The 22,275-nt window shown below is 41.6% G+C and overlaps 1 protein-coding gene across 18 annotated transcripts in view; it reads left to right on the top strand.

Annotated features, from left to right (window-relative positions):
* Window positions 1-22,275, top strand: part of Ptprt (protein tyrosine phosphatase receptor type T) — a 1,101,940-nt gene that overhangs the window by 822,256 nt on the left and 257,409 nt on the right. For all 18 annotated transcript variants that reach the window (XM_052726074.1, XM_052726080.1, XM_052726075.1 and 15 more), the window contains 2 exons: window positions 891-1,092; window positions 2,338-2,440. In XM_052726074.1, coding sequence (XP_052582034.1) covers window positions 891-1,092; window positions 2,338-2,440 — 305 coding nt within the window. The remainder of the gene's footprint in view (window positions 1-890; window positions 1,093-2,337; window positions 2,441-22,275) is intronic.

Raw genomic sequence — 22,275 nt, 5'->3', positions numbered from 1 at the left:
TGAATTCTTTCTCATTGGGTGGGCCTCAAATCCAAGCAGAGAGTTGTTGGTTACTCATATAATATTCATACCATTATTGTACCAGTGGGCACATCGTGCCTGACACGTTGCTAATGTGGTTCCTAGAGTTCACAGCTGGGTAAAACCATTAATGCCCTTACTCCATGCAGCAGCCTGTGTAGCACTGTTCTACCATGAAAGGTAGCCAACAGGAAGGAAGCTTCCAGCTCAATGGCAGTTTGATTTATCTATACTTTCATTCAAGGTGTGTGGTATCTTCAGGAACAGGGTCTCCCAAACCAACAGCCACAGAGGTATTCCAGACCTAAAACTGAAAAATTTATTTAGTGGTCCATTGCTTCTAGGGCTGGCATTATCTATCCATGGGAGGCATCTGCCATCAAATTCTTTTATGTTTTTAGATTGGATTACAAGGTAGCAGAGAGAGCAAGTTTCTAGGTGGCTTCTCATATCCCCTTTATTTTGATTAACCCCTCCCCATTCTCCCATCTCCCCATCTTCTATCCTTCATGCTGACTAAACCTTTCCACTTCCAACAACCTCCCTACCCACCCACATTTTACTTACATGTTACTATTTCCCCTCCCTTGGGGTAACTTCTGCACAACTGCTCTCTTTCTAAACTCTGGAAGCTGAGAGAGTATAGAAAACTTAAGATGGCATGCTCTGATTGTGTTAGATATGGCTGTTCCATGGGCTCGTCAGTAGAAAGCTCAGGGCTGTGGTTTTCTGTACTGTACCAAGCAGCTCTGTAACATGGTGCCTGGCTTGCCTCTCTTCTCCTCCCTGCCCCTGCTGCTCCTCTCCAAGGAGCTCTCTTAGTTACTGAGTAGGGCATTTATGTGCTCGCTTATCACTTTGTCACACAGATTAACTACAAGGCTGTTGGCTCACTGGATCCAAGCGCTGACCTGTCCAGCCAGAGGGGGAAAGTGTTCAAACTCCGGAATGAAACTCACCACCTCTTTGTGGGTCTGTACCCAGGGACCACCTACTCCTTCACCATCAAGGCCAGCACAGCCAAGGGCTTCGGACCCCCTGTCACCGCTCGGATTGCCACCAAGATCTCAGGTATCTCTTTTAGAGAGAGCAAAGGTGGGGTGGGGGGTAGGTTACACTCCTGTCTCCTTCAGTCTTCATAATATCCTGGAGAAAAAAAAAAACAGCCGACTATCACTGATAGCAATGGAACAATTTACACAATGACATCACTGTTGGGTTGAAGAAAGTCCAATTGATAAACTTTCTGAAGTTCACCAAATAACATGCCCTGGGGTGGAAGTAAAAAGAGAGAGAGAGTGTGTGAGAGCAAGAAGGAGAGGGGAGAAGAGGAGGGGGGCACATAAAAGTTGGTTTGTATAGAGAATACTTTCCAATATAAGACACCCACAGCACCAGCTCTCATGAAATGTCTGATGAGTGAATGAATGAATGAATGAATGAATGAATGACTAAGCTCAGTAGTCCAAGATTGCAAACTGTCTCTACCACTAGGGTGTACCTGATGAGCATTAAAACAGAACCATTGCAGAATGCTTATTTACAGCTTCCATATCTTGGAATATCTATTCAATATGGTCTGCATGCATATGTATTTTGCATGTGGTTTTGCAGAAGCCACGGTATTTTGTAGCTTAATGTTTCCACTTATCCTCATCCCATAATATTTCCCACACTGTTGCATTGCTTTCATTATAATGTCTGTCAACTGGATGGACGTAATTTAATTAAGCAGTCCCTTGTGGTTGAATATATTTGGTGTTTCTACGTTTTTATAAAATAGCGCTTCAATAAACATGTTACAAAATAAAGTTTAAATCGTTGATTGGGATTATAACTTTAGGATTAAATTCAGAAATTGAAAAAAAGCATTAAAAGAGATGTAGGTTTTAATAGCTCATAATACAAATGGCTAAATTACCCTTTCAAAGGATTAGATTTAGTCACATTCCTGTGGGGGGAGAGGGTCTTGTGAAAAAAATGGAACTAATTCATCTTTGCTTTAATTTGCATCTAAATGTGTTTAACGAGGTTGACTCTGTTTTCACATCTTTATAAAGTACTTACATATCCTGCACGTTCCTTTTTTCTGCATGGGAGAGGCGCTTTTTGATGATGCTCATGCTCACACCCCTTTAGACTCTTGCACCTGGAGAAAAGCTGCAGATGGGAAGTCAAGGCCTCCCATGCTGAAGGCCTCTGATACCACAGGGTTCTCACTCACTACCGCTCTTCAGCTAGGCTGGGATCAAGGGGATGTGTCGAGAGGCGTTTGGTACCTGTACTCCTCAAGTCCAATTTCTCTCTCTTGCCCAGCTCCATCGATGCCTGAATACGATGCAGATACACCACTTAATGAAACGGACACGACCATCACAGTGATGCTTAAACCTGCCCAGTCACGGGGAGCCCCAGTCAGGTGAGGAGCTATCATTTGTGGCTTTCTTCCTCTATACCTCATGCATCTCCAGATGAATCACATGACTGGCAATGTGCCTGGATGAGATAAGCCAGAAGCCAGATTTTCCATAAGGAAGATGGTCAGCAACTCTAAGCCCAATTCAGAGGCAGAAACTGAGCCAGGGTCTTCTCTCCCCACAGTAAACATCAGTTTAGAGAGAACATCCTGGTAGGGACCCGAAATGATGGAACTTTCTGGAGTGGTAATTAATGAAAATGTAGTTAGTGGGTGGAAAACTTAGACACAATAATCTTTGCAATAATTACCACCAGACTCACTGCCATAATAGACACACAGACAGACAGGCATGCAGGCAGGCAGGCATGCAGACTGTATTCTCCAAAGAATTTGCTCACATATTTGAAATAGGATGAACTACAGGGGCTGGTTCAGTCCAGAGCTATGAGGTGTTAGAGTACCACAGGGGCTATGCCTTTAGGATCACACTGCTTGTTTTAATGAGAATTTGTTAGGGCCCAAATGGGCACCCAGGCACCAAGAACATCTCATTAGCTAGGTTGACTTGTACAAGTTCATGGCTATCAGAATGGGCTGGCATTTATTTTAAACAAGATCTCCTTTGTACAAGGCAACAATATTGACTACTGATTTTGATCAGAACTCCAGGTCTCAGGATCTCAGTCCATTGAAATGAGTAGAATGTTAGGTAGAACTTACAGATTGGTTCAATTCAGTCCAACAAGCATGAACCAGGTACCTTATGTGGGTGGGATGTGGGGGCTGGAGACAACAATGATTCACTGAGCACACATCTTCATTAGTTTAAGTGCTTGGGATAATGGTATCAAACTAGTCATGTGTTCAAAGGAAGCCAACCTGTAGTTAAAAAAGCAGACGTACAGAATAGTTACAATGCTGCCTTATGGAAATCTTCACAGGGGCTTGTAAACACTCAGAGAAAGCTCCCAGAGAAGGTGACACTCAGTTGTATAAGGTTTGACTTGTTGCAAGTGTTCAGTATGGATCAGGATGGTTTGTTCAAAAAGGAAACAGCCATGCCTAGTTAAGTTTGCTGTAATGTAAAGAGCAAAGGCAGAGTGGTGATATGGAAAGGAAACTATGTCTGAGAGGCTCGGGCTGATTTGAGGACCATGGGGATCTGCCATGGATTGGCTTTGAAAAGCAGCATCACCTTGCATGCCCCTGGGCTCTAGGAGACCAGCCTAGAAGGAGGCTCTTGAGATACATAGTCCTGATCTTCATTCTCAACCCTCATTCACGTCTACTAAGAAATGATAATGGTAGGATCAACAGAATAAACCAACAAAAATGCAGAAGTTCTTGCCTAGTATGAAGCTGGATACTGGTGCGCTTTACTAGGCCCCGGAAATATGGCCCTGCGGCAGGTTGGGATGATGCTCATGGGCCTCTCACTATAGGATGTCAGAACTGTCCTTCCTTTGACAATCCAAAGCAGATGCTGGCATTTCAAACCAAGGTTTTTATTCCCTGCTTTCCTTCCAACTGCTCTGATACGTTGTCCTCATTTAATTTCCCATATATATTATGAGATGGTGTCTTCATTTTCAGACAAGGAAGCTGAGATGCAGAAACAAGGCAAAGGGACCTTAAAGAGCCACATTGTATTGCTTTGTGACCATCATCTTATTATCAGCATACTCTCTGTATGCTCATCAAATTCCTGTAAAGCACCCGCCCACACACACACACACACACACAGACTTTGAAGAACAAGACAAACCGAAGCTAATGAGTTAACTTAGACCATGAAACAAGCGGGCTAGGCAAGACAGAAGCCTGGTTCTGACCCTAGCTCCACATTCATTTTACGGAACCTCGCCATCTTGCTAGGAGGATGGTATGTATGACATGGTTTGCTGACATTTCCATCTTTAAACATTAAAGGAAATGTCACTGCTCAAAGGGGAAACGGTTGGTGTCTAGGAATCTCTGGCTGCCTTCCTTCTCGGGGCCCTGGTTCACTGAGAGTGGGTGTACCCTCTGTGTCTGGGATTATTTTCAGACCAGAGCCTGGGCATTTGCCAAGAAGGGGAGGAGACGAAGCAATGGCGTAAAGGAGGCCTTTCAGGACAACTGCCATGAGAGCAGAAACACCACTGTATATTTCAGTTGCAGTGGCCTGACTCCACCTGGGCTTGAATCCTAGTCATGAGGACAGGAATCTTGGAGGTATATGGCCACACAGATATTTATTGAGTACTTACTATGTCCCAGGAAGTGAGCTAAGTAATTTGGGTATAGCATGAAGCAAGAAAGGCTCACTCTGCCTTCTTGAGGCTTATCATCTTGCAAGTGTGTCACAGAATAGATCAGGAGGTGAGACAATAAGCCTATAAGTAGACAAATAAAGTCACAAAACAAATCAATATGACTGTCCAGACTGAAAGAACTGTGAGCGAGGTGGAAAGATGAACTACATGTGGGAAAGTTGGCACTGAGGTGCTCTGTAGGCTGGGAACTGGGAGCAGGTGAGAAAGCAACCTGGGACCCAAAGGCTTGCTTCAAGCCTTTGGCCAAAGATGACCCGAATCATATTTGAAAGTGGAGAAGATATCCTAATACCTGATAACATAGTATGGTAAATGTAGTAGACAGCAATTTATAACATTTTTCACATAACTAGAAAAACATTAACATTCCCAACACATAGAAATGATGTTTCAGAAGCCCAGTTATCCTTAATCAATCATGATATATGGTATGTTCAGGTATCGAATTATTATTTGTACCCAGTAAATAAGTACAGCTATTATATGTCAATTTAAAAATAACCATATTTAAGAAAATAATTTGGTACAGCAAGATGGCTCAGCAGGTAAAGGTGCTTATCATCAAACCCAAAGATGGGAGTTCAATTCCTGGGATCCACACAGTGGGTGGAAAGACCAGATGCATGCAAGTCATCCTCTGACCTTTAAACTTACGTGTCCCTCTCTCCCCCCACAGATCAACAAATATAAATGTATAAAAAGACTTCACTATTAATAATATTTTTTCTTCTGTTACATGGTCTGACTCTAAGTATTCTGGTAGATAAATTAGTTGGGAAAGACCATCTCTTATTTCAGAGAGAGATTGAAGTCTGTGGTGTTAAGTGATGTTCAAGGTCCTGGCAGATAAAGCCAGTTGTTTTGTTAATTTTCTCATGGCTGTCACAGAACACAAGACCAAAACAATTTAAAGAAGGAATAGTTTCTTTGGGGTCACAGTTCAAGGGTATAGTCTGCCATGGCAGGAAAGTCATGGTTATAGGAGACTGAGGCAGGTCCCATTGTATCCACAGTCAGGGAGCAGTGAGTGATGAATTCTGATGGCCATTTCACTTTCTCCTCTTCATTCAATCCAAGACCTCACCCTGTGGAACGGTGCTGCCCACATTTAGGATAGGTCTTTATACCTCAATTAATACATTCTAGAAACCCCCTCACAGAGGCAGAGATTTGTCACCTGGTCATTCTAGAACCTTTCAGGTTGACAACTTGTGTTACTATCAGATAGTTGAACATAGACCAGGCTCTGAGGTCGTTGCTTCTCAAGTAGTTGTGGCTTCCCATCCTACTGTGTCAGGGGAATCTGGAAGGACTTTTGGGGGTGGTGCAGTATAGTCATATCTTTTGCCTTCTTGGGAGATGACTTCTGGGGGGTCCTCTAACTGGATTGTGTGGGCCCAACCTATAACCTGTTCCTCTGTTTTATTCTACTTAATTATCACAGATTCATAACTAAGCCTTGGCCTCCAGGCCTCTAGACAGTCTTTTCTTCCTCCAACCCATAGTGCTTAACTGCTGACAAAGCCAAATTCCAGCCTCCCACTCTTTAGAAGCCTCCCGAGTTTGACTCCTTCTCAGAGGGCTGAGAATTCAGAGCTAGAAGGAGGGGAGCATTGAGGAGCCCACTGCATGAGGTTCTTGTCCCCTCACCCTGCAGCCAAACCACCTCAGCAGCTTGGCCTATTTTTCTAATACTCCACAATGGAGATTTATTGCTTTTGTATTGCTCTCCTCGGGCCTTCAAAGATTTATTGGTTTTTAAGTGACAGAATCCCAGAATTGCTTAAAAGATCAATCAAATGGTGACTAGAATCTAATATTCAGCCCCGACTCGAACACGCTGAGCCTTCTTCCCCCACGCCCCACCTGTCACACTGATGTATCTGTGGTAACCTTCATAAGAAAGTAACTTGCCCATGAATTAATCACCCGTAATGCAGTCCCTGCAGTGAGAATGGGGGCTCTGCAACAAAATTTGTGAGGGATGCTTCTCATCTACAGCAGGCTTTCTTGAAAGGATCCTTTCCTGTTCTCTCCTCTCTTATCCATTTAGTCACCTGCCTTGTCCCTTGACTTGCAGATCAGCCCTGGATGGAGACACTGTTTCTCCAGCCCTATTCTCCTGGTCAGCAAGCACACCCTTGCTGATATGTCTGTCAAGAGCATCTCTCTCTCAGGTCCATCCCCCACCAAACTGCTAGAGTGGTCCCTGGGAAGCACAAATTGGATCAACTTAGCTTCCCTGCTTAAAATTCTTAAATGGGTCACTAGTTTTCTATTGCATTAAGTTCAAGCTTCTTAGTATGAAATTCAAGGCCTGTCAGCATCTAGCCTTAACCTTATTTCTAGTTTCATTTAAATTCACTCTGCCCCTTCACCAGGTTTTACTCAACAGTGACCCATGTGATTCCTTTGTGGTTCTTCCCTGAGCTTTTAACTGTGTTATGCATGAATTTGTAAGCTTCCTTTGTTATGAATTTTTGTTTGTGGTTTTGCTTTAGATTTGTTTGTTTTGGCCCCAAGAGATTTGAAGGCTTGGGTCTCCTTCACATGGGATAATGTCTAGTCCACAGTTGATGCAAACAGACTAACAAAAATATGAAAGCAAAGCAAACCAAGGAAAACCCAACAAGTAGTTACTAAAGTGTGTGATTATTTAATTCAGCAAATTTGTCATGCCAACCTTGTTGATTCCAGACACTAAGGCAATGTGCATTTTCTTCAACTTCCTTCTGTTCCAAAACAGATTGTCATAGGATAGATCTTTCTCTAACAATAAAAATGCCCTTCTTTGTGAGCTGTCTGGCAGGATCTCCACTGACCACACGTGGCTGTCAAGCACTTGATACATTCCTGCCGTAACAGAGGAACTGACTTGTTTTATGGTGGTCACTTTTGATCAGTGTGATATTTCAACACAGGTGCAGCACACACTGATCAAAGCCAACCTCCCTTTATCTACTCTTTGCATGGACTTCCAACCTCTAGTTACCACTATTCTGCATTCATGCAAACTTTGCTTGGTGTCTGTACATAAGAGAGAACATTCAGTCCATGCCTTTTTGTGTTTGACTCATTTCTTTTGACACAAATGTCTCTGGTTTCATTCATTTTCCTGCAAATGACAGGATTTCATCTTTCTTTATGGCCAAATAGTTCTCCACTGGGTAGATTTACTGCATTTTCTTTATCCACTCACCTGCTAGTGGGCATCTAGGTTGATTCTGTGTCATCCCCATTAACAGTGTACCCTGAAGTGGGGTAGCTAGATCACAGACTAGAGCCGACTTCCCCCCCAATGAGTTTCTTTTACTCTACATCCATGCAGGCATTATTTTTCATTTGATTTTGATAACAGCCTTTCTAAATAGAGTGATGATACCTCCCTGTAATTTTGATTTGTATTTCCCTGGTGGCTAATGATACCAAGCATTCTAAACACATTTATTGGCCATTTGTCTCTCTCCTTTTGAGGACATAGTGACTACTTCTGATTTGGGATATTACAGGTATATAAGGGCAAACAAGTATGAAAAAGATACAAGTGATAATGATGTGTGTGTGTGCCTAGGGGTTTCCATGACAGTTAAGTGCGTAGGCATCCAGCATGAGCCTCCTGGGTGTGGAAGCTGGAGGGCTTCCTGGAGGTCATGCTGCCTGATTGAGGTCTATGGAATGAAGGGTATTTAATGGAAGAGAAAGGATTGTGACTGAGAGGAACCAGCACATGCAAGAGCTGATGCAGAGAAGGCTCACTGGGTGTTCTAGGGGCCACAAGTAATCCAGTGGGCAGGGGCAGAGATGAGGTGAGAGGAGGGTGGCAACAGGGGCCAGAACAGTAAGGTCTTTGCTCTGGGTTTAGACTTCATCATGATATATGTGTGGGGGAGGGGGCTATTCAGCAGATGCCCACATTTGGTTCTCTGTGTTATTAGCATCTGTTCATACCACTCTGCAGGTATGCCATTCATTACCTTTTCAGCATCCAGGTCAGCTGCCACATCCCAGACTGTCTTGCCTCCATCATGAATGCAGAATGCACCATCTCTTCCAGTGATACACTCTGCCTTCACTACTGTTTAGTTAGGATTTGTGTGGAGTCTGTATCAGTGACTATGGCTCCCTGAGTACAGGAACTAGGTCCTAGAACCCACCTAAAGCCTTAGACCTATACATTCTTCCCACTGCATCTGCCTCCCCAGTTGGATATAGAAGGACAGAATCAGATTCGGCTTTATCCAGCAGCTTTACTGGGTAGTTTTGGACCAGGTACCTGATTCTGTGAGCTTCAAGTTGCCTGTTTATAAATGGAAACATATATATATCACTCAGCTTTGAAGGTCACATAACATGGGTTTAGGACAACTGGCAGTTTCCAGGCATTTTCCAGTCAGACTGTTGAAGGAGAGGATGCCCTCCAGTTCTAGGTGGTCACAAGCAGGTTTATCTTCATAGCCTTCTGCGAGCTCATGTCTGTATGCTGTGTGTGTCCATACAGTCAGGTGAGGTTGGTAACAATGTAGATGGTCTGGGAACCCAATAGGCTCAAAGACTGGATGGAACCTAATAGGTGGTGCAGAGGTATGCTGGGTACCTCTCAGGGACCATCTACAAGGTTGGTTAGAACTTGTGCCCTGTTATTATGACTTCTGGAGGCATGGCACAGCTCCAGCCTGTAGGATCAGATATACAAGACTGAACACCAGAAGTCAGTGTATCCAGCCAATGCCTTCCAAAGGTCACAGCAAACTATGTTTATTCCCTGATGAGAATCCACGGGTCTCATGCAATTGACAGGAGGAGCATCTAGTTAGGACTGCACATTCTGAAATGCACAGTGATTAGTTAAAGTACAAATTAGAGACCCAGCCAACTTTTAGAGAAAGAAGAAACTTTAGTAGGAATAAAAGCAAACTATTGCCAAATTTCCTCCAGGATTCCTTTAATAATGGCAAAGCCCTGAGTGGGAGCACACAAAACAACCACAGAAGGGTTTTGCTGGTCCGTGGAGCTGCAGCGAGCAAAATTGGAATCATTACCATCTGATTCTCAGACACCAGCATATGATTGTGTCCAATTAGGAAGAAGAAATGAAAATTTGGAGGATTTATTAGCATGGGGCAGCCTGAGGAGTTTGTGAGTCCCAGTTCACATGGAGATAGATGAGAAACAGCAATTACAATCATTCTCTAAGCCTTGTTTGTTTTGTTCAGTCCCCATAGTTCTCTGGGCCACCTTTGCTGGGGGCTAAATATGAGGAATTCTGTGCACCCTGCTTTGCAGGGAGCATGTGGTGGAGATGAGAGGTATTTCCTATAACCTGCAAGAAGATTTAGCTCTGTAAGTAACTAACACGGCCCGTATCCATGCCCAAAAGCATACTGGGAGCACATCACATGGGATTAGGGAAGATGAGGAGCCAGAGACAAGAAGCAATGGAAATCAGGAATAATAGGATGCATGCTGCTGCATTTTTCTTCCCACAGCTTAAATATGGCACTAAAGAAACATACCGCTTTAATTAAAGAGATGTGGAGCTTCATGGAACCACCCAAGGAGACAAGGGTCAGTCCTGTATTCAAGCACAGAACTACAGGCAGACAGATAAGTCAGTCTTGCTGCAAAAGCAAATAAACAAAAAGACAAAGTATGTGAGGCTGCAGATGTGTTGTTTCGCTTCACTATGGTAACCTTTTTTGCATCTCTCATCCATCTTAATATCGCTCTATCTACCATCTATTTCACAGCATCACACATAACTTGGATATACATAATGAAGTTTATCTGTTTAAGGAAAGAAAGATTATTCAGGGAAACACCAGGGAAGAAAGGTGGCGCTTAAGTAGTTTAGACAGGCTCGAATTCACTTCAGCTCACCATAGCTGCATTGCAACATTACCTTTATAAACCGTCCTACCCTCCTCCAACCTCACCTGCAGCCCGGCAATGTAGCTTACTGAGAAATGGCTCTGGTGTTGGGACTTGGGATTATATCACTCAGGCTCAAACCAAGAAGGAAAAACAGGTGTTTGGAGAAGAATGTTTTAAATGGAGCAGTCAACGGAACATGAAGAGTGAGAATGTTCTATTTTGGACTGTCTGCCATCTGGGGAGATGGAGACTGGGGCTGTTACTGCCGTGAGGGAAAGGAGAGTGTGGTTGCCATGTTCACCTCCTACCACAGCAGCTATTTAAACTCTACAAGTCTGTGGTGCTGGAGAGGCCTCTGAGCAGAGGTTTGCATTTGGAAACTCTAGCATCTATGTGGCATCTGAAGATCCAGAGGGGAGAATGACCTCATTCAAGGAGACTACAGAGATGAGTAGCAGGACTGAGCTCTGTGACACTCTACCAAGGGGCCACTCAGAAGATGGACAGGCTTGTGGAGAAGTAGAAAGAAACCCGGGTCAATATGACTATATTTTTAACTTCCTTTGTAAAACAAGAAAGTGAAAGTAACAGCAGTTATGGGTGCGGCAGTGGGGGGTGGGGAGAGAGAAATGGCCAACATTTTTACTTTAACTTCTAATAGAAAATAAGAAAAAAAGGCTAGAGAGATGGCTCTGTAGTTGAGTGTATACTGTTCATGCAAAGAACTGGAGTTTGATTGCCAGCACCCATATCAGGCAAGTCATAACTGACTGTAACTCCAAATCTAGAGGGATCTGACACCTCTGCCATTTGTGGGCACCTGTACTTGTATGCTCATATACACACATAGATATACATATAATTTTTTAATTAAAGGAAAATAAAAATACACATAAGTTGACCCAGGACTATAGGAAAATGAAGGATAATGCTCTTAACCAAAGTGCCTGAACCTGAGCCATCTGGGATAAGCTTGCTTTAAAAATAAATGGAGGTAGGAGCTAGGAACTCAGGAGGTTAAGAGCTCCTGTTGTTCTTGCAGAGTCAAAGTTCACAGCACCCACATTGAATAGCTCACAACTGCTTGTAACTCCAGCTTCTGGAGATCCAACACCCTCTTCTGGCCTCCCTGAGCATCTCATGAAACTGTACAAACACACACAGACACATACACTTACACACAATGAAATATACGAAAAAAATGTTTAAAAAAATATAAAGGTAGGTGTGCATGTAGAAGAGATGCTGAGGGCTGGCAGGCCTCACTGTTGTCAAAGAATCTGTGTAAAGGGAAGAGACAGGATAAAAATGCAGGGAACAGTGGTCCATGAATAAGATGCTAGAAGGTAGGCCATAATAATAAACCCCCCTTGTAGGATAGTACGGTTATAAGATACCAGATGACTAGAACTAACTGCACAAAGATGCTCGATATGTGGTCCTGGACTTAAGATGAAGGTCTTTGAAGTCAGGTATATCAGGGAACAATAGACCACAGAAAGGATGGGAGGGCTGCCTAAGTAGATATAGCTTTATGATGCTTACCTGTTCCCCACAGGGGAACTCATGAAACCTCTGCAAGAGCAGCAATGACTGCAAGATGCCTTCACCATGTTCTCTTCTTTCTCCAATTTTTATTTCTTGCTAGCTTCTACTTCTAATACTGCTCTGGGCCCCGGAATGGTGTTCACCACTTCTGTGTCTCAGATTTTGAGTATCTGGTAACCAATGGCTTATAATTCTCAGTCTGCAGCTGCCCAAAGGTCAGACTTTGAAGTCTGCCTCCATCTAGTACATTTCCATATCCTGATCTATTGGTGTTTGCCTGAGCTAGCATATGGATTTGTGCAACCATAGTATCCAAGGAGGCTTGTTCTTCTGAAAAAAAAAAAATGTTTCTATGCAATGTCTGCTTCAGCTGTCTGGAACTGGTCAGAGAGCTGCCTCCTCACAGTAGCAGTAAGAGAGATGATCCTGAAAACCCTGGATTTTGGGTAGTAAAGAATAGCATAAAGATTACAGTCTATATGGCTAGGAAGAATTTATGCTTACCCCGACTGTTACCATACAACCCACCCTTTTCTGGCCTGGCTACAGCTGCTTAGGTTTTGCTGTTTGGTTAGTGTGTTTCCACTTGTATTGACTCTGGAAGACATTTTTAAAGCTTTCAAACATATAAAGAAAGTGTCCATTTTGAGAATAGAAAATAAGAGGACTCAATATCACAACATTAGACCTGAATTGTCTAGGACTGTAGCCACCACTTGTATGTGGCTATTTAAATTAAATATATGAAACAAAACATTAGCTCATTAGTCACATTAGCAACATTTAAAGTATCCAGTGTGCATGGGTCGTGATTGGATACAATGTTGAACAATATTTCTGTCATAGTAGAAAATCTTATCTTGTGCTGTGCTGGACCCTACAAGGATTGATGAAAAGAAGTCCTGGTTTCAAAGAGATCATTGATGCAGGTATTTGAGGATAGAGACAAGATCCAGCAATCCTTTAATGAGAGAAGAACAGAATGATAATTACTCAGATACAGGTATAGAACATTAAGTCCCTGGAGAAGAATGAGGCCTGCCATTGGGTGACTTGCTACTGAGACCCTGACCTACTGAACTAGAGCTACAGAATCCAAATTCTGTCATCTTCCCCAGGGATAACACCTACCTAGGGATACTGTTAAACTCCCATATGGTTCAAACTTTGTAAAACATACAGTTGCCTGGAGAGCTAGTCCACCCGCAGGTACCTGACCATGTATGTCCAGGGATGGAAAGATGGGGCCCAAGAATCTGCGGTTAGAATACATTCCCAGGTGACAATGGTCCTGCTGGCCCACACTTGAAAACTAACCATTTGGCCAATAGGAGGCCCAGGTGGAGAAAGGAGCCTCTGGAGCCTACACAGACAATCAGGTAGTTCTTTATGGTGCTGATATTTGCTCCTGGGCATGCTGTAGGAAGCAATTGTTTTATATTCTACTGGGATACTGCTCTTGCTAATTTTGCAGATTTTAGAGCCCTGTGTCTCTTCAGCGGTGTGTTTCAGCATTCAGATAACAGTGTTAGTGCCTAAGAGCTGATCTAGAATCTCTGCTAGTGTATTCCTCTATTCCTGTCCACACGGGGGCTAAAAACACACCCCTATTTTCTGATGATGATGACAATGATTGGTGTCTGAAATAATTCATGTTGTGTTGGTGCATGCTGATGGTGTATCTGAATATACTGCCTCTATGCAGATGTTGGGGCGTAGGTAGAAGATGGATGTGTGGTGAAGCTGAACATCAGAGTCTGAACAAATCTGTATTCTTTTGTAGAAGGCTAAAGCAGCCTGGGAGAAACAAATCCATTTCCAACTTTCCCTCTATAAAAAGTTCTATATTTTCTTAGATCAGACAAAATATATTGAGTGCCAAAATGCTGCGGCAGTATGGGTGCGTCACTCAGCTGGGTTGGAATCTGTATGCATTGTCCCCCCGGGCCAGTTTTGATTATGTTCTTTTTCCTTTTATTGCAGTCAGCAAATCTGAATTTGCTATTGTGGGGCGAGCAGGAAGATGAGGAGGAAAAAAGAAGGCTTTTAACCTTCAGAAAGTTCAGAGGTTCAGTCTGAATAAGCACAAAAACTTTCAGTGTGCCTCAGAATTCCTTGAATTGGCAGAACTGCTCAGAATCCCAAGAGAACTACCTTGCACACAGGATTCGGGTCCTGCTTTGTGGCCAAAAGGCAGAGCTGAAATTATGAGAAGGAGAGTCAGAGAAAGTGGGGAGAGGAGTAGGTATGGGGGGAGGGGCTTGGTACCCACCTAGGATAAATATTAGATTATTGTTCAGTTTCTTCATTTCAAAGTCATTTGCTTCCCACAGCTCACAGGTTACATCTCCTCTGCCAGGACACCCTGTTCCTGCTTAATTGAATTTAATTCCCAAGGATAATTGTCTAAGACAGTTCCCAGTAGTGAAATGTGTGTAAAGTCACGGAAGGAGTGGAAAGATTGGGATACAGATGTATACACCTGGGCCAAATGTTCAAAGACAATGCATGGTCTGTGACAAGCCCACATGCCCAAAGTCAAGAGACTTCTCTTTAGTCTCTACAGCTTACAAGTGGTTCCTTTAAACTTGGCACTGTCTCCCCATCAGGGACCCGTGGAGCTGTGAGTGTGAAGGAAAACAATCACTTCCATTCAGGTTTGGAGCCATGTGTTTCCCAGGCTTAATTATACCACAGGTATATAAATTACAGAAACATGTTAATGCTCCCATGATTAAAATTATAGAGTGCCTAATTGAAAAAGCATAAACTGAATTGAAGAATTCCTAATTATAGTTTGCTTTGAGGTGTTAATTTCCTCCATAACGAATGCATAATTTCTTGGAACCTAAAAGGGTGGCCTCTGCATTGGCACCTAGGCTCCGGGAGGATGGGAAAGGGCTGTCATTGTTCGGGGTGTAGGGACTTAACTTGGAAGGCTTGGCTGAGGCCTAGACCCCAGGTGAACCTTGTTAAGGAGCTTGAAAAAGATATTAAGCTGGTGGAGACCTTATGCCAAAGCTCTACCTGGCAGAACCAAGGCCTTAGGGTGAGAAACTTTTCTGTCCCCCTAAGTTGTCATCTTGTTCCCTGTTGGTTTTGGTGAAGGCTTGTACCTAAACTTTTGGGTCTGGGATTCTCGGTATTACCTGGGGAGTTATTAAAAATCAAAATGAGGGGAGGGGGGAAGGATATGGCTCAATTGGTAAAGTGCTTGTTACACAAGCATGAGGATCTGAGTTCATATCCCCAGCACGCACATAGGAAGACAGGTGTGATGACACACTCCCGTAACCCCAGTGACGTGTGGGCACAGAAAGAAGGGTCCATGGGGCTTGCTGACAAGCCAATCTAGCATAATTCCTGAGCTCCCAGCTCAGCGAAAGAGTGTGACTCCAAAAGAAAGAGATGGAGAGAGAGAGAGAGACAGACAGAGAGAGAGAGAACATAAAAGTGACAGTGGAAGAGTGGAAGATATCCAGTGTTGACCTCTGGCTTCTGTAGGCATGTGTACACACATGCACATATACTCATGAACATGTACATGCACATACACACATGCACACACACACACACACACACACACACAAACATACATACACAGAGCAAGTGTTTAAGCACACACACACATCCCTAAAAAAAAAAAAAAAACTACCTAATCAGAAATCCTGCAGGTAGACCTGAAATTTAGCAAAACTTCCAGAACATTCTATATGCACACCAGAGTTTGAGATCCATTTTCAGGAGCTAGTCACAGACACACAGCCATACTTGGCTCAATTCTGTTGTGTACCCGCTCTGGATAGGAACTGGTTGATAATGTCCCAGACATCCTTTTATTTTACCTTTTATAACTTTGCTATGCAGTAGAAGAAAGTTCTACTCATCTCATCTCTTGAGGTGTTGAGGGGCTGATAGGACCACACAGGTTCCAAAGTGACATGTAGTGAGCATTTGCCAGTAATGTCACATATCAGTATCTTTGCTGTTAGTTGGAGAATGTACCAGAGCAGAGAATGAAAAAACTTTGCAAACACGGAATCTGACTACACATAGAGAAGGCTCCTAAATCCCTCTTGTCCTTGTTAACAGTGCATCAGCTGTGATGATGCTTCTGTCTGAACAGCAGTGTGAAGATGAAGAACAAGTGACACAGTTCAAAAAGAAACTTCGAGTTTGGGGGTTAAAAAAAGAAATCCCTGTACACAGTGACCCAAGCAGCAGTGGATCATCCCTTTAGGAACTCTGAAGTACAGAGGACTTAGTGTAAAAAGCACTATGTAGACATGTTAATTCTACTGGTTCTATCAACCTTCTGTTTTCCAGTCTAAATACACAAGGGACACTGTGTGTAGTGTGTGTGTGTTTGGAGGGGGGCGGTCAGCCAATCTGCAGCCATCTGAAATAATAAATTTATATGGCTGGCTTATAACATTGTTTCAGGTATTTGCGTAATTTCTTGCCATTCCCATATAGTTGAAAACTTGGGTCATTTCGAGCTATTTGTTGTTATAAGTAACTCAGTTTTAATGAATTTATTTGTGTTTTTCGTGTTTTCTTTTGGTATTGTACCTTTAAATAGGAAAAAATCTCCAGAAACAGAATTACTAAAATTGATAAAATGAAACAACAAGGTACAATATGTCTATTCTTATATGAAGGTACTGGCAGTTTGTTCATATGTATTAACCTTTCCATTCTTTAATTTAAAAACTCAAACTAATAGATACACATAGTTAGAAATCAAATAGTAAAACCCTTCTCTGCCCCACGGTTTACAAACCCTCCCTTTCCTGCCCGATAGGTGACTACATTTTAATTCTTATCCATTTCTTCTAGGAATTGGTATACCATTACACAGTGCCCTATTTTAAGATTATTGATTACAGATATTATCTGTTTACTTCCTGCTATGATAGATGAGAATTCAGCTGTCCTAAATCATGCAATCTCTCTCTCCCTTCCATCTTCCCTATGAAGTTATTCCCCTACTTTTTAAATATGACTACATACATAATGGCTAATTTTGTAATTCCATCAAAGCAGGTCACTTCAGAGCAAGTGGTATACTATTTTTAATATAGTATCATGTAATTTACTTAAAGCTTACTAAGTGCCAGGAGGTAAAGTCATTTACATATGTTAACTCCCTCAGTTAATTCCTATCATAACTCTATAAAATAAGAGCCGGGAGGGAGGTTGGAGAAATGGCTCAGCTGAAAAACCGCTTGCCTTGCAAGTAGGAGGAATGAAATTTGGGTGCATGGTACTGTGGAAGAGCTGGGTGGGCTTGGTGCGACCAGCCTGTAGTCAAGCAAATAGAAGGGAGAGAGGGGAAATTCCTGAGATCAATCTCAAGCCATGAGCTCCGGGTTTAGTGAGAGACACCTTTTAATATATAACCTGGAAAGTTCTCAGGGAGGACTCAGGGTCAACCTCGGGACTTCAGATGCTCATGCACACATGTGCGCGCACACACATACACATACACACACACACACACACACATACACACAAATGGAGAGAGAGAGGAGAGGGGGGGGGTGTACACATACAGAAAGAACACCCCCTTCTATTTTGCAGTTGTTGGGAGGGGGATCGGAAGTACAAAAAGGTTAATTAATTTCTCCACAACTGTGCAGCTGGTGTAAAACTTAATAGCCCTTCTGAACCCTTGTTAGCCTTCACCACTGTGCTACACTACCTCTTACCACTCTTCCACTCTTGCATAGTGGGAACTTTTATTTGTCTAACTCATCATAAGCTGTACAATTATCTGTTGTCTTCTGTAATATCTAATTAAACTAGTTAGACATTATTTTTCTAATAATGTCTCAACAGAGACTAGTCATTTCAGTGTGCTTGATTTTTTTAGCCCATCTGTATGTAGCCCCCAGAAACAATAAATGAATGCTTTAAAAAAAAAAGATCATTTAGTCAATATTTTCTAGAAAAATATGGACCATTACATTTATATCTGTGTATAATTGTATTTGTTGTGTCCTGATATTTTTCCTCCTGAGTTTCACTTCTTGGTTATAACACTCAGCTTATCAGGATATTATTTTGATCTGGGGGAATGGGGAGCTTCCCCAACTCTCTTCTTAGTTCTATTACTTCCAGAGGTGTAGTTTCCCCACTTGAATTGACTGCGTACATTGAAAGGACTCCTCATAAAACCAATAAGTGGAGCAGCAATACGGAAAGCAAGGTGGGGAAAGTCGACAGACAGCAAGTGCTCTGTTTAGGGAAGCAGAAGTATTCAAATTCTCAAAATATGGAACCCCTTCCTCTCTCCTGCCTGAAGGGTAGGAGACATATCCTTGACTCCCCATGCCAACAGTTTGAGAAATTGAGGGACAGACGTTTCAACACCCCTGTTTTCATTTTGCTTCCAGAGTCTCCAGGATGAGCATCTCCTCCCAAAATCTGTGGCACAAATCAACTTTTTTGCTGGCATCACTCTCCAATTTGGCTTTCTTTCTCCTTCATGCTCAACACCTCTCTCTGACCTCATTTAGTGTTCTAGAATTGTGCTGAAACCTCTCACTGGCGATCCCCTGCCTGTCCTTTTTCTTTGTGGATTTATATGTTTTTCATTGGGCACTCTCATTTTAATGAGAGGTAAGTGGAGTATACTAAATCTGCTTTTAAATAGAAACTCACTTACATAATTATCTAATCCACTGCTCACAGTAGTAATCGATGGAGACATTGTTGTCTTCAGTTTTTGCAAATGATAACATTAAGAAGGCCACATAGTCACTAAGATTCATAGCCAAAGTTCAAATTCAATGCCCATTCCAGAGCCTATGATCTTTTTACTCCTGGGTATAAAGCCACTTATGAAACTTGAAAACCATTGATGATTTCTTTTTTCCCAATTTGATGATTACTGAACAAAGAAACTATCATGATTTAATCTGGCCAGTTCAATCACAGCTCCATGAAAATATTATTGTAATTTGTGTTTTAATTGTTATTTTAATGCATTTGCAGTTAGCACAGGAACATACTGTTGTTTTGCACTTCTTGGCTTTTTTGGCAAGATGAATATTTCATATGTATTTATATTTTTGACATTTCTTGTCTTTTCATGGCAGTGGTTCTAAACAAAAGTTACTTTAATAATGCCCAACAAAATGGTGGGGTTTTTTATTGTGTCTGGATGTAGAGGTACTATCTAGTTAATTAATGAGGGATCAGTGCTGAGAATTTAACAGGGCAATGCCCCCAAACACAAGATAATCCAATCAGAAATGACAAAGAACATTGAAATGTTATAAACTGTGGGTATTTTGATAGTGTTTTAAAATTAAAAAACATGGGTTTTGTCAGAATCACTCATTCCTTTGGACTGAAAATTCTTTAAACTTTTAAAAATCAGTAAAGGTCCAAAGAGATGTTGTTTATGTGTGTTTTCTTGGTCAAAATTTACTTTATCGTAAATTAGAGTTAAAAGTTGACACACTTTAATTCATATGAAAGTAATACTAAACCAAATCAGATGTGATAATACATCCTGTAAATCTAGCACTCTCAAGTAAAAGGTCATCCATAGCAAGTTTGAACCAATGAAACAAAAAGTAATGATCAACCCATTACATATTAATATCATTGATATGTTTTATTTTCCAAGTAATAAGGTTAAGGTGGTACAGTTTCATATTTCACAAATATTTTTAATATCTGACTTAATGAAAGATAACTGGATTCTTCTAATCATTTCTGCATTCAATTGACCTTGAATTGTTAGGATTGAAACATATAAAGAAAATACAACATCAGACACATGCATAGTTGGAAACAAAGAAGTATTTTAATAGCCGCTTGGGATAATTTTGGAATTTTTGTATTACACTCAACTTAGAATGGTAGTTTACTAACATTTAGTTGCAATGAAACTATATTTTTGGTGCAAAAGCTATATTTTCAAGCTTTCCTCACTTGGTTACATTAAAATATGCCTATCTATCTATCACACGCTTTGAATGAGATTTTGTCCTCAAATGATTTTGAAATATTGTACACTGGTCATTTGAAAACTACTCAGAGTTATGAAAACCTTCCAAATGTTGTGATTTGCCTCATCACAGCAGATCAAATTGCGTATTTGCTATCACCACCGATCTCATAAAGCTACCAGCAACTTTCAAGTTCACGGTGACAGATATAAGTTTTCCAAATTCTAATTTTCACTTGAAAGCTCAATTATGTCTTGGTAACAAATGCTGACAGTTTTCCTTAAAGTGACAGGTAGACTTCATTTCTTTTGGAGAAAATGTTTATCAGGTATTACAGTGTGAATGATTGTAATTTGTCAATCACCCTCTCAAGGAAATAAATGGTACCTGGGAGAGTTCATTGAGCCTGGGAGTTTAAGTCCAACCAGAGCAGTATAGTGAAATCACATCTCAAAAATAAGTGAAATAACAAATTATTAATAATTAATTTTAAAAGTAACTCAGGAAAAATATGGCTAGTTTGATATGCAGAATAATCACAGAAATATTATTTCTTGATAAGCCATATGGCTTCGGTAAGCAAAAGATGTAATTTATGCATATACCACCCATTGTCTTGTGGGAAATTAGTTGATACATACTCAAGGACTTATATTTAATCCAATGAGTACTCCTCTTGCCCCATCAAAGACCCTTGTAGACTACAGAATGGGAACAGTTAGGCACCAGTATCTTGGTCCATGCTAAAGACACCATCACTATTGCTGTCTATGTTGATAACACAAAAAGAAGACAAGGGAAAGCTCACTGCTGCTGCTAAAGTTGATCTCATGTCTGTTGAGAAAAACACACATTTGAGTATCTACTAAAAGAAAATTTATTTGGGAATAAACAACAACAACAAAAGGATTTCTCTCTGGGACATGCATGTGAGGCCTCTAGTGTGTAGGAAAAACATAAGACAAGTTGGGGTTTAATGAGGAAAGAAAAATGCTCACTATAGTATCAGGTGTGGGTGATCTGTGATTAGCAAGTGACTTCACTTACTAGATTAACTGTTCTTAAAGGTTTAAGTAAAAGTAGTCTTAAAGTTCTTGGAGACTGTTTCATTAAATTGGGCCTAAAAGGAAGCCCCTGGAGAAAGGTTTATGGCATACTGTGTTGTGTTTTTCCCTTCAAATCTCCTTTAGTGGAGTGTTATGAGAATGACTCCATATAGCATAATAATTTCAATGTTACCGAATCACTGAGTGGGTCTCCAGGGTTCTTGGGGGTGAGGGTATATCATAGATTACATCTGAGGAACTGCTGAGGTAGATTCAGGGTAGATTTATACAAGACATTTCTGGAACTTGGTGTGTGTGCAAATATCTTGGTGAGGTTTTTTTTTGTTGTTTATGTTCCTCCACTGCACTTCTGGGAATCGACACCAGTACTCCAGAACCCATAGGCTTTGAGGCTCTTTCTTGTCTGGCTGGCACCTACCATTTTCATTTTCTACATGCATGGGATTTCCTTTGCATTGTGTTCCTGCAAACAGCTCCAAAGAGCTACAGACTGTTATACAGCATCCTGCCAGCCATACCAGGCAGGGACGGTATGTTGTCCTCAGCCCTCCCTCTCACCTGTCACCACCATCAGGTCTCCAGTCCCTCCTCTTTCCCTAGCACGTGCACTGCTCTGATTTTCTCTTTCTCACCTCTGGGTTTCCTGGGTTGAATTTTCCTGTAGGAAACATGTTTATGTTTTCATTGGTGATATAATTCTTCTCTAGCATTTATTTGCCCTGTCTGGCTCTATTATGCCAGCTACTGTGATTAATTTAATGCTTAATTAGTAATTGTTCTTCTTACCTCTTAGAGCTTTATAGACCACCCCTCCCTTCGATAATTGATTTTGGAAGGCCTTTAAAAAAAGAGAGAGACTTGCTCAGAGGACCTCATAGTTTTCCTTTTCCAAAGTGTCTTAGCTACAAATAGAAACATCCGGGCATGCAATCGATTACTCTTAAAAACAATCCCTGTAGATTTCCCCCGAAAGCATCACTGTGGGTTTTAATCACAGTGTCTGGAGCCAGAATCCCTCTCCCATTGGAACTTACCTTGTTCCGCATTTTTCTTATTCTTTGCCCTTCTTG

Source organism: Peromyscus californicus, unplaced genomic scaffold, assembly GCF_007827085.1.
Source record: "Peromyscus californicus insignis strain IS unplaced genomic scaffold, ASM782708v3 Scaffold_7__1_contigs__length_154581171, whole genome shotgun sequence".
Classification (NCBI taxonomy): Eukaryota; Metazoa; Chordata; class Mammalia; order Rodentia; family Cricetidae; genus Peromyscus; species Peromyscus californicus.
This window is presented reverse-complemented; position numbering and strand designations above follow the sequence as displayed.